General features: G+C 32.8%; 1 protein-coding gene across 2 annotated transcripts in view; it reads right to left on the reverse strand.

The window, feature by feature from the left end:
- Positions 1-21,885, reverse strand: part of LOC102803437 (uncharacterized) — a 75,229-nt gene that overhangs the window by 49,848 nt on the left and 3,496 nt on the right. Inside the window, exon 3 of one of the 2 annotated variants that reach the window (XM_085500454.1) lies at positions 17,838-17,937. In XM_085500454.1, the coding sequence (XP_085356580.1) occupies positions 17,838-17,937 (100 nt within the window). Of the gene's footprint in view, positions 1-3,149; positions 3,355-17,837; positions 17,938-21,885 lie in introns of those variants that run through there. The other variant, XM_085500455.1, reaches the window with a different exon arrangement.

A 21,885-nucleotide genomic window follows, 5' to 3' on the forward strand; every position in this document is an offset into this window, starting at 1 on the left:
CACGAATGATTACACACTTTTTTGCATCTCAGTATTGACGAAAGTGTCATTCAATAAATGAAAATAAAAATATAATAAATTTGACAAATATAATATTGATAAGATTCAGTCAGCTTCGAGTTGTCTATTTTTTCTCCCAAAAATGTTGATGTCCATTTAGCCTATTAAATTAACAAGAAAAAAACAGAAAAAGATTATGCGAAATGGTGTATAAAAATTCTGAGCAAAATTTAAAAAAGTGTTAGAACAATTCTTAAAAAGTAAAAAAAAAAAATTTAATAGTTATAGCAATAAATAATGTGCACAGATTATTTTAGGATATATAGAAAGGTTGAGATGGAATATTTAAATAGCCAATTCAATGCTTATAGAGCTCATGGTTCAGTGAACAGGCTTTTAATTACTTATCCTCGGAGAAAGTCATGGAGAAAGTCATGGAAAGAAAAAAAGGGGAAAATCTCCTTCAGCGTTTTGTCCTCAATGACCTTGCCAGGACAGGTCAATAATGGAAGCTTGATTGATCTCTATGACCTTGAACAATTAAAGTCAGATAGAAGCCTTTCCAGTCACCACTGAGATCACATTACATTTGTATTTCAAATGTTCATTTTTAATTGCGTTTAAATAAATCTGGAGATTTGTATTATAAATTACTAATATTAAATCAAGAGAGGGTAGATGGACTTAACAGACAACTGCATTTCAAATGAATTCCCAGCAGATATCAAGTGATATATTGAGTGGATGTGACATTTTCAAAGGATATAAATATTCACTGGGTTTAATTTTAGTGGATTTGATGGAGCAGGGATAATCACAATACACTGGTTTGTGAAACAAACAATACATTCCACAGTTTGCATAGTTACTGGGTTTTAATTCAGCACATTTAACGATCAGCAAAATCAGCGAAAATAAAACCGACCTAATAATAGTTAAGCTAATAGTTAATGTATATTACACCTCCTAACCCAAATCAAGATTTCAGAAATCTGTCTGTTTCAGGAAAAATATAAATGGTATGTTTCTGATCAGTGCGTGTATCAGTTCAAAAAAGGGCATCTCGCAACATTTTTTTCTGGTTTAAGCTAATATCATCACACTATTTTTTTGGAATATCTCTGACCCAAAAATAAATCTTTTTCTTTTTTTTCAGCCTAACATGATGAATTAAGAGCGTATTGAATAATTCACAATAATCAGACAACAGCCAAAAATAAAATGGCAGTTTAAGTTTAAATCAGCATGTTTCATTATTTTGCCCCATCACAGAAATGCAGCTAGGACATAATTCCCATGCAGTGCAAATGACATTGTTAGTAATATGATTTATTTAAATGTCATAAAATGGAGTATTTTACCTGTCACTATGGCAATTTATCAACAGAGAGACTGGATGAACACAGTACATTAGTATTCATATTCATCTACAATTAGAATATTTCCCGCAAGTCTTATTTTGAATTGGTCTTTCTTTTTAATATTGATTTGAGTTTGGTTAAATTCAAATGATTTGTGAAATTATTAGTGAATTTCAAAATAACTACATACTAATCATGGTTAATCCCCTCCCCCAAAAAAAAAGAAATTGAAAAAGAAGGAGCGTCATCACAACATTTTATGTTATCACAGGACCAGAAAAAATGTTTTCCCTTCAATTTCAGTGTTATATATATATGTGTTATATATCTGAAATCAAACAGGATAAAATGGTGAATCCAATATCGTTCATTTTATGAGGTGTGCTCATATTACACAAGAGCTGCAGTAAAAAAGGAAAATCAAAAAATTAATTAAAAAAAATATATACATAATGCTGATTTATTAAAAAATGGTAATATAGAAGAACCCAATCGTAATTTATTACAGAATACAGAGTACAATTCACAGCAAACATAAATCCCCTGGAGGGGGTACACTGAACAGTTGCAGTGTAGTGCCTAATTCAGGCTGCCATGTATATACAGATGGCTGGGAGAACATAAAATTTAAGGGACACAAAGAGTACAACGTCACACATATCTTGGATTTATTTAACAAAAGCATTCAACAATGAACACGTCTCTTCGTTAGCGATTAGCATGCATAAACATGCCTTGTAAGTGAATGCCCCCAACAGGAAAGCCTTTGTTTTCATGATGTATGTGAGTTTGTCCAAGGTTAAGATGGTGGTTTTTTCACCCTGCACTTTTTGCTTCTACTATAAAAAATGTATCCCGTAAACCGCTTTAATTCGTAAGAGATAAAATGTTGTCGCCACCACAATAACATTAAGATTCTTCTTTCAGGCATCACAATTACTCAAAGTTTGTGACATTCAGTCCAAATTTTTAGTGATGGGAATTGTTTGCAGTTTACTTCATCAGCACTTTATGAACACTGTACTGTACTTTAAATAAATTATTAATCATTCAACTAGCAGACTGCTAGTACGTGTATGACTTAATCAGGCAGATAAGAATACTGAATATTTAACGTAAATTAGAACTCACATCAATGTCAAGCACACTGCGAATGTTGTACAGGAAATAATTTCCAACCATTGGATTTACATCATTGAAAACAAAAACACAATTTTTTTTTTTGTAATCGAAAATACATAAAATTATTTCCTATTTCTAGTTTAGTCATTCTGATAACAATTCTGAATGTCAAAAAAAAAAGAACCTTTGCACTGATGTTACAGAAGAAATTTCGGCAATCCTAGGTGAAAATAATAACGATAAAGAGGGTCCAACTATCAGTGGGATACAATACTCAAAACAAGTTAAGAAAGATGAACAAATTAAGCTCCAGACTCGGCCATTGTGTATCAAGCATACAACACACATGTTCTCATGTTGATAATAAATAAGTACATTCTAACAATATTATAGCTTGATTTCTACATGGTAAAATAAACAACATCCAATAGTCATTAACGACCTTTGGTACCATGACAAAAAAACAATCTGGCAATACAATAACCTGAATAGAAATTTGGTGATTACACTTCATGTATACACTTATACACAGCATGGAGGATTGAAACAAAAGAAATCCAAAGGTTTATCAAGAAGATTATGATAATAAAAATCTGAATAAATGAGATTATACAAATTATAACCTAATCTACCCTTGAATTGAGTGAGAATATAAAAACTATTTACCTAACACAATGGAGTGTGGAGTTGCATCGAGTCACCATCATACATTTCATACGCACAGTGTAGACAATCTACGGTCAATGAAGCCAGCACTTAAGTTCCTCAAACTGGTAAATTGTACAAAGATGAAGGCCATTGCCAGTATAAAATATGGCACAGAATCCCAGTGCAGTGGCTCTCAGGCATATTATTGACACAAGATATAGGTCATAGTAAGAATCCTTCAGGAAGTGACCTTTGACCCAATTTACCTCATTTTCAAATCCTCAGTGAGAGTCTGTTATATAATTCGCCATTGTGACTGTGTTTATAGAAAGGGCCATAAAAACAGAACAAAAAATCCCAGTCAAAAGATTCCCAAAGATACTTAGAGCTTATTTCAGAAAAATCAATATGATTTGAAGGCTTGAATGCTGGTTTGTCAGTGCATTCGTCATGGGAAATAATGATCTGCAGTACAGGGTTGTCTTTGTAAGCTAAAAATAGTACAGCTACTGAGGGGGAGAAAAACAAAATGGTGGTCTAGATGTTTTATAACACAATCTGTATAAAAAGGTACAAATACATAATTCTTACTGATCTTGACATACAATATCCCTTGAAAGAACAGAAAAAAAGCAAGAAATGTTTTGGTTATTTTTTTGACAAAAAGAAAAATACACATTTTTTTTTGTTAACATTATTGATTTTTTTTATCATATATTCCAAAGAAGCAAAACAAAATTTTCTGAACATTTTACATTAAGTTACATGCAATAACTTGTTATTAAAATTGACCTTGAACATAGAATATTAATTTGTGTAGTTATTTTAATTAGAGTCTCTATGTACATGAAATTACGTTACAGTGTACAAAATTTAAACGTTTCAGAGCAAATTAGAGTAATACATGTGTGTATGAACTTTGAGTCAACCTTAGCCAGAACGTGTTCCAAAATCTAAAAAAATAAATTAAAAAAAAAAAATTGTTCTCGGCAATATGTAAGTTATTAATTTTCAAGTATAATCAATATACCTATGGAATAGGAGAAATGTATTATATTATCTTTATTATTAAATTCTATTAGATACATATCACATTTTAATATTTTTATTGGGTCAGTTGGTGGGTTTAGACATGCATCTTTTGCTGTGTATGTAGACTTTGTTCTCAGTCGTACAGGGTTCAAGTCAATTTTTAACCATTTTTTTGTGAAATGTATTTGATTTGTCAGCTAATTAGGTCGCTGCTATATATTCGACCAAGATGTCAAAATCAAAATAATAATATTGAGAATTTCAAATAACACACATGCTAAATATAATTTTGATGCCAAATAGGTGTTGTTGTTTAGTAGAAGGCTTTAAAATGTGGAAGAGGTGAACAAATAAAATAAAAACAGCATATATATATATATATATATATATATATATATATATATATATATATATATATATATATATATATATATATATATATATACATTGTATGTAGAATATTAATTTAAATTAATTTTTGTAATTCATAGATTACAATCAATAAATTATATTTGTTAATACATCATGAAAAATAAATCAGACTACGCTCGGCTGAACATGAAAATAAAGAGAGAAAACAAAATCATTATTCAACTACACATGCGTAAATACATTTTTCTGAAATGCAGTGATGTTGAGAAAAAATAAATAAAATTAAAAATAAAGCGAGAATAATAAATTATCTCATAAATCATAGAATATAACTAGCCAGACCATGCTAGGCTAAATATGATATTAAAAAAAAAATTTAAGAAAATGAGTGAAAAAGGCAGAGAAGCCTTCCTTTTAAAAATCCCAATTCAAGCAATTTTTTGGGAAATGCATTGAGAAAATATTAATAAATTAAAGATAAAGCAAGAAAGATAAAATTTTCATTCTGCGACGTGTAAAATTAAAAAAATATACCATCAAAATATAAAGGGAAAAAAATTGTCAACATTTTCTACAAATACTCCCACGCTGCTGGAATGATTGGTGAGTCATTATGCCAAATCAAAATGTTTTTCTCTCTGGTGGTGTGGATACACCGTTCAAAATGGTAAATACACAGCCATATGTGCTTCTGAGACAATTCTAAATATAGACTCAAATGGGTCAGCTCTAAGAATTATTTGACATTACAATTAAATAAGAATTTTAAATATTTCTTTCTTGTCTCCTCGCTTTGGAAACATGGCAGTAAATAAGGAAAAGGACATAATGAGAAGGTTGTTGCATGAATGAGACAAACAAACCATCCTTATCACATATAGAAAATCTAACAATGTGCAAGACGCTAAGAATCTGTGTCTCAATTCATATCACCGTCACCATTTCTTATTAATTAATTTTATATCTGATCACTAGAAATATTGAATTACTGACCGTAGCAACAAATATAACCATGGTATAGCGATATATTACTAATTTAAAACATGATCACCATTCTTTAGGTAAGACCCAAAAATAATATATCGTTCTAGAGCACTGAATGACTGACAGCTATCAATCCCAGTGGTGGTTGCCATGGTACACCGTTAATAGTTTTGAAAGCAATTAAGTACGGAAAATATACAGAGAGCTAGTCTGACACTGATAATTTACAGACAGAACAGAGAATTAATTTTTTTTTTTATTTCATCACCCCATCAGTTTTATTTCCTGTAGAATCATTGCATATTTAACAGCCTTGGTATTTTTTCATATTACAGGCTTTGATGATTCGAATATAATTAGGCACGGGTACTGCATACAGAAATGTGCCATCATATTAGCATTAGAATAAGACTTAGAAATTACAATTATTCTGCCATATGCAGCAGATGGAGGTGACATTCATGAAATACTGTATGGCTGCAGCTATCTACAAATATTTTATTGTTCAACCCTTAGAATTCAAATTTTAAATATCCACTTTTTTCACCTGTCACAAAATAAACCTGCAATTTTTTTTTATATTTTTAAATTTGTTTATATTTTTAAATTTGTTTACTAAACCGGCAGCCAAGAGAAAATGATGTCTATTTGTTCCAAAATAATAAAAGATACACGAAAATATGCAAAATATTGCATTAGAATTTTGGCAGGAAAATCATGGCGCTCAAGGGGTACAAATTATTCCATCAGAATTTAATTAAAAAATTATATGTGTATTTCTGTTTAAAACAGATAATATTCAGGTATTACTATTTTAATCATATATAACACAGGAAATTTACTAATCCTATTTTTTCACCCAAAAAAAATATCAGCAATATGCTCCTTTTTTAAATTTTATCTCTAACATCTATGCTAATTTTGGATGAAATAGACAATGAGACAAATTAACATTTAAATCAGAATATAATAAAGTCCTTTAAAGCCATTAGCAACCAGAAAAAAAAAAAAAAAACACAATGAGATATGAGATTTACATATGACATCATCCCAATGGCTCATGCATATTTATGAGGCAGGAGCTAAGCAGACCATCTACTACTACAGAGATAAATAAAAAGCATGGTGACCCTTAACCATAAATTCTGTTGAAATACATAAACAGTTACTGAGTATTAAGCTCGACTTACTTTGCATTGCGATTTTCAACATAAATTAAAATTCAGTTATAAGCTTGCATGTACAAATTATTTTTAACAGTGTATTCAGAAGTCACGATGATTCTACCAAGATTTGAAAAAATAAGTAAACTATTTGTGTTGTTGTGTGTGATTTATCAAAATTGAGATAATATGTTATTTTACAACACAGAATACTTGCATGACATTTGTGCTAAAACAGAAGTGATTTTTAGTTACAGAATAAAGCATGTGTAATGACTGAGCAATGAAATGATCTCAGAAATCTTTCTAATTTTGAACAACTTAGGGAGCTGAGATGCTTGGAGGTAAAATGTAGCTCCATCATTAGAATGATTTCATCTCAAGATATGAAAGACGACTAAAAAAAAAACAGTCACAAATCCTCCACTGTTACACAGTACACATGATCATTTCAAAAATAGCATTCCGCAGTTATGAGGGTATTTCCCAAAGCGGTCATGATGTACAACATATTTTAATTTGTCATCTATGGTATCTGCTTTTTCTCTGGTCATTATAAGAATTTAATGTATCAGCATAGGGGGTCAAGAAAATATAATAATAAGTCAGATCATGCTGGCCAAAGGCATGTACCGAGTGCATACATTATACGGTAGAAATAGGAACAGTATGACCTTTGGACGCTGTAGTTTATACTATGTGATAGGTTGCTATTGAGACATAACAATGGATATTCCCAGAGTTGTAACCCATGTTCAGGAGTCACTGTTTTGTGATCACGGTTAAAAACCAACCATTAGTAACTGTTAGTAACCGTGGCAGCATGGTAAATGTACAAGATGATGATTTGCAAGTGCCACTTTCACTGCTATTTGAAAATACACAATATAGTCTCATCAATTGTTGAATAAATCAGCACTGTCGAATAAAATAAATGTGTTAGTAATAAGTACTGAATATGATAGGAAACTGTTGAATGGGGAGAGATCAGTATTTTTAAAGGTAGAGTTTGTGATCAGTATTGCAATTAAAATATATGACAAACACAGCAAGCAGCAATGGTGAAACGAGCAAGTTTTAAAAATAGTCACTGTACCACAGGTAACATTGTCAATAAATTATAATTATTCATATTTTGAAATTTTTTGCATATTTTCACTTTAATTGAAGGACTTGATCAATAACAAAAAAAAAACAAATTGGAACAAATTTGGTTGGTTGTTTTGTGAAAGGTGACACCATATTTTGGGCTCAACGGTTAAAGGTCAAGGAATAAACTAGGAAAAACACAAGGTGCTAACCAGGTGTGTCTAATTAATAATATAAATTACCTATGAATGGCAATAAAACTGTGACCATACCTGTTCTTGGCAGCAGTAACCAGAGCTATCATAATGAGTACAATGAACTATGAGACAGGTCACCCCGAAGTACATGCAGTGCTTACAAATGACATTCTTTTGAATGCAGGGTTTTGTAAAAAACAACAATAACAAAAATAGCACACACACAACAGTGAATACAATTAAGCACCTTGCATCCAAATGCATAAACAAAAAAATCAGTATCTTAGCATTATGATATTTTAATTAATTACTTGAAGTTATGTTTCACATCGTCACACAAATTTGCAATTAATAAAAAAGGAACTCAAGTTGCACATAAATACACAAAGAGGATTACAAAGCTGCAGCAGAAAAACGATACTATTTCGATCACTTGACAAAAACGACGCAATCAATATTAAGACCTACTAAAGAGCTCACAATACTGAGTAGTACAAACATTCACCAATAAATCCAAAGCAGTATTCTATACCAATTATATTAGAATACCAAACAATATTATTGAGATGTGGAAAAATAAGGTAACCTATAATCCCTACCAACCCCCAAAAACACCAAATAAGTTGTCATGTTCCATTTTAAGACCTCCCTTCACACAAAATAATTATGATACACTACTACATGTACATCTGATATATGCCATGGGGGTCTTTCACAGTTGACATTCAGATGTAAATTAATTAATATTAGCCTCACCAGGAATCACTTGGCAAGACAGGCTGGCCTAAAGAAAAATTCACATCTAATTAATTTCTAGTACATGTCTCAATAAATAATCATAACATAACAGAACAAATGTTAAAAGTATTGATTTTCTAAAAAGTCTTTGGCCAAAATAATATAAAAACATCACTGAAGCCCTGTATTTCTCTAGCTACCCAACTGCGAGCCCCAACATAGTAATAATGCATTGATTGAAATTGAAGAAAATAACTAAGTTGACTATTAAAGCCAGATGAGGCAATCTAGGCAATAGTAACCATGGCCTCCAAGAATGCAGTTAAATCAAGGCAGAATTTAATTGGTTGAAAAAACTGTTAACAAGCAAGCAGTTCTCTAATTGGTCTGCCTGTTAGGTGTCAGGATTAGGTAGCCAATCAGGTACAATCTAGCTTTGCATTACCTCCAAGAATGTGGAGCCCCCTGATGATATATTTTTATGCGTAGGTCACATGATCTTTGTTAAAAGATAGTAAATTAAACAATGAAAACCACAGACACATATATAGAAGTGAAAATCATAATAATACATGCCGCTTTGAAGTGTCTGGCATCTCTGGGATTTTTTTGAGTGTTGGTAAATTTGACAATTGAAAACAGAAAACAATAAATAGCAAACATTTCCCATATAAATCATAATGTAATTATTACTACTTCATGTTCATCGTGAGAATTTTAGTAAATTTTGAAGAAAAAAATCTTAATTGACTTCATTTACCACTAACACAGAGAACACAGAACTGTGATAATTACTCAGAGCTCCACGAGATAAACAAATATGTTATCAACAACAAGATTTAAAGATGCAATGATATTTCAGTATATTTAAATAATTGTGTTTGATGTATCTGGGGAAAACAACATAATATGATTTATCGTCAAATAAAAATGTTTTTTTTTTTTTACATAAAACATAACAGCATTTGTTCAAAGAAATACAGCAAGCCTCTAATGAGTATACATCTTAAATTTACCAATACGTGAATGTAACTAACTGCTGACAACATAGTACCTATAAATATCTGTTCACGGTCCCCATGTCTATAAAGTTCACATTTGAATACCACCTAAGAATATACAGAATTTTTTATTTGAAATAATGATTGTAATAAAAATTTAATGAATTGAATTCCATAATAAAATGTTATTAGTTTTATGATATATTTGTCATTATTTTTATGGTGGCAATGTGACCTCTATATGTCAATCAGTCTCTACACAGTAAGGCAAAGAAGCTGTTTATAATTATAGTGAAAGACAGCATACACAGTGTCTGCAGCTTACGCCCACTCTAAGCCAGATTATCAATGTCAGGGGAAGAAAATACATCATTGGAACAAACAATGAACAAAATCTCACGAGACAGACTAAACTATCGAATGCTGTACAATGTGTTATCATCTACTATCTGTATCCACACCCAATATTCGTATCTATTTCCCATGACATAGGTTAAAGGTCATACAGGAAAACATCAGAAGTAGAAATTATTAAGGGCAAGGGCTTAGGAATAGTTTAAATAGATAACATATACACTAAAGCTTCCTTCCATGAAGACTGACAACAACATGAGAATAACATGGGTAACATGATCAGTTCACAATGTTGACATTACTTGGCAATTCTAATTTAATAATATGATTAGTATGAGTTTTGAAAAAGTAAATACATATCACTGGAATGGCATTTTGGTATAGACCTTTTTAATAAACAATGTTCTAATTAAAATGAGACAGAATTTAATTGTAAATGCATATTTGGAGTTTGTCAAACCTTTGTCAAGCTCTAACCAATCATAGTCATGTAGCCAGACATAAATTAAACAAGTAACCTGTAGAATGCTGTGTGGGTAATATTTTTATGCTGATTTTTGTTGCATTTGCAGCAAATAGTTACCAAACAATGAGAAATCTATAGGATTGGATATACCTCTCAGCTGGCTTCACATGCATAGTTCAAGACTGCCTAACCGGTGCTTATACCAGGATTTAGTTGCAGCACTGTGGTCTGTGGTTACAGCTTCATTTTCCGAGTAATCACAAGAAATTGACATTACAATAGAAAATAAAAGACTGGCACTCCCATACAATTAATAGCAAGTGAAATTCCTGGAATTGAAACATAGATTTTGAAGTCACTGGTGTAGGCATTGAATAACTTCAAGTTGGCATAAAGACGAGGTAGTTTATTTAATCAGTGCTGAACTAGAGGTTGAAATTATAATTAAGTTCGTTGTCATATAATTTGTTTATTTAAATTTCTCCTGAATTCAAATAGAATACACTGGTGAAAGGATGTTTTTGAGGTGTGGTTACATTGTGTATGGAGTGGTACATGTAGGGTTGGGTGTCATATAAATTTTTCATTTTCAACTCTCATGAAATCACACAGAATTTCACTTAATTTATTTTCGATGAAAAGTTTTCAAGCATACGGTGTGAATCAAATTTTCACTGTGCTGTGTCAAGTCTCAATAGAGTATGAGGGAAATGGCATTTTCACTGGAATTTATTTTAGCGGAAAAATGTTCACAGTGAAAGGAAGTATTCCACATTATTACATATATACTGCAGTTTATTTTGATTCGTCCCTGAAATCAAAATCGGTACTTCCACACCCCATATGCAAATGAGGTCTGAGAGCGAATAAAGTAGTCCGTTCAAGAGTAGCGTTTTTCGAAACATAGCAGAAATAAACAATATTTAGAAGTACGATACTTTACGTTTGGGTACATGAATATATTTGCCGAGTGAAATGAAATTTGAACAACAGTAATGGTACTTCTAAGCAGTAACTTATTTTGACTAAAACTAATTTGCATATCACCCATGCAATGATGTTTTTGGTATTTTCACGGTCAATATGCAAATGAACATGGTATTGGCGATTCGCTCCATTTGGATTGCCCTTAAAATCACTTTAATTTTGTGTATCTGTGTGTGTGTGTGTGTGATTTCTAGTGTTTTCACATATTAATTCTTCTGTGATTTGTTTGGCTTGGCCGATTTCGCTCAAACTTAGCAGGTAGGTCACACCTTCACCCTAGTTATCAGGAAATGTATCTCCTACAAATTTTGGATACAACACCTCAGACATAGCTCATTTTGCTCAGCTTGAGTGTGGGCACAAAGTTACTATTAGTAAAATCTGAAAACAAATTCTGACCACCGTTTCCATGGAAACAGCCAACAACTGAATTTGTTAATACCTTCACGCCAAATGTATCACACCCTACATTTCTATGATTAAAAAGCATGGACGTAGCTCATTCTAATCCGCTTGAGTGTGGGCAACAATTTACTGAGATTTTTTTGGCTTGGCTAATTTTGTTTATAATTGACAGGCAGGTCGTACCGTCACTAATTGGCAAAACAATCCTGGTCCACAGCTACCATGGCAACAGCCAAAAACTGTTTTTTGAATATTTTCGACCCCAAATTTATTACCTCCCACTAGTCTTGTATTCATGCCTTTTATTTTGGCTACGTTGCACACCGGTAAGAGATCAAGAGATCGCCGACATTGTTACACTGTATCAACGTAATCCCGACGCAACTTTGAATGAACTGTAAATGCTGCCTGCAATCTAGAAAATATTATCGGTTGGAAATAATAAATTTAAGGGATTGTTCAGTTACTCTGGCCGGGGGGGGGGGGGGGGGGGGGGTGTCGGTAGATTCCATTTTGTCAGCTGTAAATCTCAGTTGACCTAACATTATATTTTAAAACATGCTGACCCCCCCCCCCCCCCCCCGAAAAACAAAGAAACATTAACAGTTTTGGCTCTGACATGATTACAAAATGTATGATGTGCATTGAAAATATCGTGGTTTGCCGTAATTTTTAGTGTTTGCATTTAATAGACCAGTCACCTTAGGAGGGGAGGGGAAGCATAAAGCCAAAAAACGACTACAGAAAAGGCTGCAGGAAGTAGGGAAATCTATGCTGCTAAAGATAGTAAATAAAAACAAAGCTGTGGAGTACTCACTTGATAAACGCCCTTATAAGATAGGAAAAGAGGATTTGAATCTAGGCGGTTTGAAAACTAATTTGGATTTAATATATCTTTCATATCTTATAGACCAGGAAAGCTTTACACCTGAAGCACAGTCTGTGCTTATGAAAACAAAGGACACTTTGATTTTTGTATAAATTTGTGTTGGATTTTGGTATTTTACAGAGCAAAATATGCATATTTAAAAGTTAAAAAAACAAAAAACTATTTATTTATATACATGAATCCATTTAACTTTTTTGATTTGCTGAACAAAAACTGTCACTGCTCTTTGTACTAATTGCTGTGTTTTTCCGTCTCCAGCTACAATTGGATAAATCCAGTAAATATCTTATACAATGGTGACTTCAGACTTTAAATAAAATAATCTGATATCACATGGACTTGGGATGTGTTCAAAACTTAACTGTATAATTGCATGGGGCTCTGCCGCATTGCATAATCTGTTAGTTATTTGTCAACTTCAATCCCAAAATATTTAGCCTATAACATTTTTTGCATCAACAAATTTATAGGCAATATGGGTAATAGTTATTATTAAGAACACATTTGTACGATTAACTTTTTAATCTATTGTTCTGAAATAAAATTTAAAAAAATATATGCATAAGCGCGTGTGTGAATTGTGGAAAACAGGGTGACCCCCCCCCCCCCATTCGCAAAATCAAAATCAGGGTGACCCCCCTACTGATCCACCCCCAGGCCGAAGTAACTGACCAATCCCTAACAACAGCATACGTCCTAGCAATAAAATAAAATGACTTCTAAGGACTGAATGCTTTTTTGCGAACTTTGTATACGGTGCCCGGTTTTAGTTATAAACCAACGTTAGCTTCACGCTCATGTCCTACCATGGCAACAGCCGAAAACATATTGCTAGTTTTTTTTTAATGGAGTGGATCGCCAACCAGCTTGTTTTCATTGGCAAAATCGTTCAGCAACATGTTTGGCATATTAGGTGTACATCACATGGACTATGTTGAATGAGTTTTATAAACCCCGAAGGGCTCTTGGAAGATCCACCCCCGCCCCCACTCCCTATATTTAGGGGGGGGGCTGAATACCACACTGAAGTGTTTGGTAATAAGCTCAGATGCTAAAACACCAACAAATTCAGTTGTCCAAAAGGGATTTCTTTTAAAAGAAAATTAGAGTGTTTATGCACACTGAGACAAAATTTAAAATAAACTGAACTTTGGATACAGCAATGCAGGGATCGCGTTAACCCCATATTTTGCTTCCCAGACTCAAATTATTGAAGAGGGACCCAGTTTTTTAGGCAAGTTGAGTTCGAATCTCTAATAAAGTTATCCAGGGTCAAATTTCAATTTCTTAAAATTTTGTAGGTGGAACTCGTCTTGCCAAGACATTAGCACAAACCCTGGCAATGGCTGATAGCAATGATAATAAATCATAAACTTTATTAATCAATGTGCCTTGTACAAGAAAGAGCGCACTCAACCAACCAAGTATTCTATGCTCTTGCTGTGTAACAAGAAGGCATGCAAGAATATATATTACTATATCTACCCCAACGTTAGAAAGCTAAACATTTTCCCTGTGCAAAGACCCAAAAGCCTACACGAGGGAGCGGTTGATACAAGTATTACATGTTTCTTTGCTGACAGTAAACTTTACAATATATATCAGAATTTTGGCGATTGCCACCATCTTGAAAAATGATGAAGCAAAAAGTGGCAACATACAAGCTTCACATGCGTCTTATTTGTGGGCAAATACAAACATTTCTTTTCACGTACACATGACTAACTTGACATGGATAAAATACAATATGCAGGAACTGACTGCTATTTATTTACTATGAGCTTACCACCTGTTTGTACAGTTTTTATTTTTATGTCCCAAACCCAGGAATACAATAAGACCACACAAAAAGATTGTTTTGTTGCCCTCAGCGACCGACAGAAAAATATGAAATATCGGGTCGCGTTTTTTTTTTTTTAATAGGTGCAAATATTAAAAACTCACCATTTTAAGCAGTAAAAAGTGTTTCCTCTTTAGTGACGATTTTGAACCTCGGGTTGATCTGTATTTCTCTGACATGTTCCGAATACTATGAAGTCCATATACCTTGGCTATTTACGATACTTTTAGTTATCACGAATTTAAAAAAAAAATCCGACCGACCGACCAAATTTTCACATTTTTCGACTTGGGTTTTTTTTTTTTGGCCGAATAGTAGGATGATGTATTTTTTTGTTACCAAATTTATTGTCAAAATGTTATGCAGATTCAAGACTGATGGAATGCAACAGAGTAATAATGATAATGAGTGCTTATGTAAATGAATGACATAACGAAATGTCTAAATATGGACAATGAAATGTTATGAGTTACATGTAAGTGTAATTGCCATGTGAATAATCTTTGTTATTCCCAATGACATTCTCATATTGCTATAATAAACTCAAATACTATGGCGCAATTTGTTTTTTTATCGGCATACTGTTCGAACATTCTTAAACAATATCGTGACATTTACCGAACTAGTATCAGCATTGATAAAACTGCAATATCAATACACATATAGGTTGAACATTTCAATTTATTGATTTCAGTATATTTGTGTAAAATTGCCTTCATCTTATTATGATATTATGATAACATAAAAATAGAGAGAACTGCTTACATCAGTGATGTTCAGCAAAAACAGCTGTTGTTACTAGTGAGGATACCCTTTACACACTGACAAGTTTTTATTATTTACAATAATGCTGCCTTAGAGAAATTACAAGAAACGCTCAACTTTATAAAATACCTTTTATGCTATTATTACAAATATTATCACTTGACACAAAACAAGCGATTGTATTTTGAATGCCCTAGAAATGGTTCAGGACACACACAAATAAAACCAACATGGCTGCCAGGCAACCATTATTAATCAAATCAGTAACTCATGTGTGATGTTCACACCAAGATTGAATAGGCAAATGGTTGATGAAATGTTAACATTTTGTGATTTTTAAACAAAAACAGCCACAAGTTGGTCAAATTTGAACAAAAAAGAAAGTATATACGGGAAACGAGTAGAACACATAAGTAACAAAAGACCACCAGTAATGTATTTTTAATCAAGTTGTGATACAAAATGACAAACACCAGTAACCAACAATGAGTAATGTAAATAACAAGTTTAAATGAAATCAGCCGAGGCATGTCTACAGTTGATGACATGTTGTAATGACATGTTTTTGGGGGACTACAATGAACATAGTTAGACAAAGATCAACAAAACAAAACAACAACAAAATTAACATGCATACCAGCATGTCTCGTCTTTGTATGAACTTGGAATAAAATTGTTTCAGACATTTCGAAAAATGACATACTGGCACTCGAACAGAATTCAAGACATTAGTCTCCATTTTGGACTAATGTCCCACAGGAATAATGCAATATTAATGTTATGATGTACTACACACATAAAACAAATTGCAGAGCTAGGGGTTTTCATTAATATAACGTCAAAATGAACATGTATCACACATAGAACACACAGAAAAACGTAGGGTTTTTATTATTATAATGTACATGTATCACACACCACACAAACCTCAGGGTTTTTATTATTATACAACAGTAATGTACATGTATCACACACCACACGGAAGAGCTCAGGGTTTTTACTGTAAAATGACTAATTTTCATTGGGTTTAAATTTCGCAGATTTACCATTTCATGCATATTCATTGGGTTTTAAATTCACGGTTTTATCATTTAGATAATGTGTTCTATGCTAAATTTTACATATTCATTGGGTTTTAATTTAGCGCATTTTCCAATCAGTGAAATAAGCAAAATTAAAACCCAGTAAATAATTAACCTCTTTACAGTATTATTATAATGTACATGTATCACACACCACACGGAAGAGCTCAGGGTTTTTATTATTATAATGTACATGTATCACACACCACACGGAAGAGCTCATGATTTTTATTATTATAATGTACATGTATCACACACCACACGAAAGAGCTCAGGATTTTTATTATTATAATGTACATGTATCACACACCACACGGAAGAGCTCATGGTTTTTATTATTATAATGTACATGTATCACACACCACAAGAAAGAGCTCAGGGTTTTTATTATTATAATGTACATGTATCACACACCACATGGAAGAGCTCAGGGTTTTTATTATTAAAATGTACATGTATCACACACCACACGGAAGAGCTCAGGGTTTTTATTATTATAATGTACATGTATCACACACCACACGGAAGAGCTCATGGTTTTTATTATTATAATGTACATGTATCACACACCAAACGGAAGAGCTCAGGGTTTTTATTATTATAATGCACATGTATCACACACCAAACGGAAGAGCTCATGGTTTTTATTATTATAATGTACATGTATCACACACCAAACGGAAGAGCTCAGGGTTTTTATTATTATAATGTACATGTATCACACACCACACGGAAGAGCTCATGGTTTTTATTATTATAATGTACATGTATCACACACCAAACGGAAGAGCTCAGGGTTTTTATTATTATAATGTACATGTATCACACACCAAACGGAAGAGCTCATGGTTTTTATTATTATAATGTACATGTATCACACACCACACGGAAGAGCTCATGGTTTTTATTATTATAATGTACATGTATCACACACCAAACGGAAGAGCTCAGGGTTTTTATTACTATAATGTACATGTATCACACACCAAACGGAAGAGCTCATGGTTTTTATTATTATAATGTACATGTATCACACACCACACGGAAGAGCTCATGGTTTTTATTATTATAATGTACATGTATTACACACCAAACGGAAGAGCTCAGGGTTTTTATTATTATAATGTACATGTTACACACACCACATGAAAGAGCTCAGGGTTTTTATTATTATAATGTACATGTTACACACACCACATGAAAGAGCTCAGGGTTTTTATTATTATAATGTACATGTTACACACACCACAGGGAAGAGCTCAGGGTTTTTATTATAATAATGTGCATGTTACACACATGGATGAGACAGTTAAACTACACTTGTAGCAGAAATAAACCTTACCTTCATTCTCAGGTAGGGAAGATAAAGATGAGAATAATTTTCTTTTCAATGTCTTAGTTTCTTGACGTGACGACGGTGACTTCATGATTGGAGGCTTCTCCTATTTGAGATACAGAGAAAAAGAAAAAAATTACTTGAAAACTATCAGACTAATCCGATTCAAAGACATAATGAGAATTGTTTCTATGTCTCAATTATTCCTTTTGTTATGCCTAAAAGACAGGATTTTTTTTTACATATTGAGATGTAACGAAGATAAAGAGCAGGATGCTCTTAAAACAATTTTTAAGAGTAATTAACACAAGCAGCCTATCGGCTGAGATAGCTCCGCTGTTAGAAATGCACATTTCAATTAAAGAACTGAAGACATCATCAGAAAATGAACAATATGTATAGTATCAAAGCAGTCGGACTTACAGTTTTTAACAAGAAGTCGAAAATATCACTTTCTACCAAAAATTACAAAAATATTCACGAAAATTAGAGAATTGAAGATATCATCACAAAATGAACAAATCTGAGAGAGGTCCACATGTAGTACCTATATATGTAATATCAAAGCAATCGGACTTGTGGTTTTTAACAAGAAGTCGAAAATATCACTTTTTACCAAAAATTACAAAAATATTCACCAAAATTAGAGAATTGAGGATATCATCACAAAATGAACAAATCTGAGAAAGGTCCACATGTAGTACCTATATATGTAATATCAAAGCAATTGGACTTGTGGTTTTTAACAAGAAGTCGAAAATATCACTTTTTACCAAAAATGATAAAAATATTCACCAAAATTAGAGAATTAAAGATATCATTACAAAATGAACAATTCTGAGAGAGGTCCACATGTAGTACCTATATATGTAATATCAAAGCAATTGCACTTGCGGTTTTTAACAAGAAGTTGAAAATATCACTTTTTACCAAAAATGACAAAAATATTCACCAAAATTAGAGAATTAAAGATATCATTACAAAATGAACAAATCTGAGAGAGGTCCACATGTAGTACCTATATATGTAATATCAAAGCAATTGCACTTGCGGTTTTTAACAAGAAGTCGAAAATATCACTTTTTACCAAAAATGACAAAAATATTCACCAAAATTAGAGAATTAAAGATATCATTACAAAATGAACAAATCTGAGAGAGGTCCACATGTAGTATCAAAGCAATTGCACTTGCGGTTTTTAACAAGAAGTTGAAAATATCACTTTTTACCAAAAATGACAAAAATATTCACCAAAATTAGAGAATTGAAGATATCAACATGAAATGAACAAACCTAAGAGAGGTCTACCCAAGGTACATATACACCAAGTATCAAAGCATTCAGGCTTGTAGTTTTCAAGAAGAAGTCGAAAAAGTAAAACATTGACACGGACGACGGACAATCACTCATATGATAAGCTCCGCTCGACAAAGTCGACAGCGGAGCTAAAAAGCTCTTGCTATTTATAAACTTAATTAATTAATTTAAAATGTTTTTTTCTTTTTTAAACAAAATGTTGATGTAAAAGTTTCACAAAAAATTCTAAAGATTACCCAATAAGACTGAAAGAATAAAAAATATTAACAAGGTGATGTTGAGTTGTTTAAGAGTGATCATAAAAAATGAAGTTAACTGACATCCAGATTATCACAAACATTCATGTATGTGCACAATAAGACAGATGTATATAAAATATGAGATGAATCAATAAACAGTTTAAAAGCTATAAAGCATAATGTATGTATGTGGGACATAGTGCAATAAAATATATTTGACAGTAAACTATGCAATTGCAGTGTACATTGTATGTCTAGAATTACTTGATGTTACTCTCAATGGCCTTTTCTAAATGGAAGCAACAAAGATTCTATTTATATAGGAGCAGGGCAATGCAAGATATGTTGGTATTATAGTTTTTATGTTCTCCCCCCCCCCCCATCATTTGGAAGTCTCTAATAAGGACAGGTGCACAACACAAACAACCCATTATTGAATGTGTGATTAGAGCCATCCTTGAATATCCTATTTTTAAGTTCATATGCAAGGAGCCCTTTGAGCACCATTTTGCACATTTGGATGTATTTTTATATAATTTGTTCATTACAGAGGGCTACAAAAATGAACTGATCAAGAAAAATGTTCCCAAGCAGTTTTCCTTGCAACATTAGATTGATATTATATTGACTTTGACACTTTCACTTCCAAGAGGCTGACACTTCTTAACATAAACATATTCATGAGAGATATGTGTAACTTGAGTGCAGTGAAAATTGCTCAAATTAAAACGATGAGTGGGTAAAACCATTTTCAAATGTGATTTATGGATTTGGATTTGTATTTCGAAAAAACAAAATTGTGTGAAATACGAAAATGTTGAATTATAGAATCCTACGAGTGTACTAGAATTGAACAATGAATTATTAACAATCAATTTTATTTCAAATTCTAGTACTCGATATGCAAATGAGTGTTTCTACTGAAAAGACTTTTTGGGTGTTTTGTATGAAATTTATTTTCTGATTTTTGACAGTGAAATATAGGATTCACTGGATTTTATTTTCACTGAATCATTCCTTTAGCAAAAATTAATTCCGGTCACTGGTAGCATAGTGGTTGTCGCGTCAGACTCATGATCGGTAGACCCAAATTCAAATCCTACCTTAGGCTGAACATCAAAGGGGTCGACCCCTACCCTGGGTGAGTGTGCCACAGACTCAATGGGAAGGCCAATCCACTGGCCGAGATTCATTCACTAATGAATGCGACTTTGGGGGAACCTTGGTTAAGGTCCGCAGGTGCTTGTGTTTGACCGAGCCTGGCTGACGCCAGGATAGCGCATTAAATTGCCATTTGATAGGGAGATGGCCGCACAGCCCTGTCATGTAGTCCCAAACAGGAAATGACTTCTGTGGCAAAATGCACTATGTGTCAGCACTTGCACTTGCAATTTGCACATACAAAAAAGTCAGGAGAGACAACAGTGACATTCAAAGTCCGGAACTGTCGCCTGGCACAAAAAACATTTAAAAAAAAAAAAAAAAAAAAAAAAAAATTAATTCCAAGTGAAAATAAAGTATTTTACAGTACACACTACTGCAATGTTGGCCTGGGGGAAATAGGTAATTTTCCGTACAATTACGAGATCTCGCGAGATGCATGAAAGACGCGCATCGAACGTCTGCCGCAAAAATCGAACGTTTTGATTTTGAACTAGAATTTCTTTATTTCGCAGCTTACATTGACCGGCCGATCTTCGACAGAGGAATATTGCTTCCGAATACCCTTACTTAATCGAAATTGCCTATCATCAAATGTGGACAGCACATTATTAAGCATGGAAATGTCCCCGAAATACTTTCGCGTTTGTCGAATCCCACGCGATGTTTGACACGACTACGACGCTATGACCTTTGTTTGTCCTGTTTTTACGTTTGATTTCACGCATAACGCGTGATTCTCGCAGTGAACGGAAAATGGTCTATTGATATGAAGATAGTGGTTTTCCTGATCAGTTTATTTCAGCACTCGCTGTACTACCAACGGTACTGGACTAAATGAACATCACTTCATACAGGTCTGAAAAAAATTTTCACAAAAGACATATGGAAATGTTTTGCAGGATTATTTTTTGTGAAATATGACAAGTTGATCTAGACCTTCAAAGAATGTAGATTAGCTCACGACTGTGACTTCAATAGTATTTAAATGTTAGAAAAGAAAAATGCAAATAATTATTGTTATGTAAATGAGGCCACCTGCCTGTCACTACAAAATAACCATGTGCATCAACCCGCTTGCTTATGTGGCTTAGAACCAACTAGATCAGCAAACATCCCACAAATGTTCATAATAATATTTTGAATAAACAAACTAATCTCTTGCTTTAACTCAGTAGATCAAAGATGCTGAGCTGCACTAATCTCAGTGAAATTAATGAAAAATCTGTGAAGATTCTCATCTTTGAGAGAATGTAATCACATTAAAAAAAAACTGCTTGAAAAGATAAAATATTGTTTTCATTGATTCATGGATGAAAAATTGCATAGAAGACAAA

The sequence above is a fragment of the Saccoglossus kowalevskii genome, chromosome 6 (assembly GCF_978046115.1).
Source record: "Saccoglossus kowalevskii chromosome 6, keSacKowa6.1, whole genome shotgun sequence".
NCBI lineage: Eukaryota > Metazoa > Hemichordata > Enteropneusta > Harrimaniidae > Saccoglossus > Saccoglossus kowalevskii.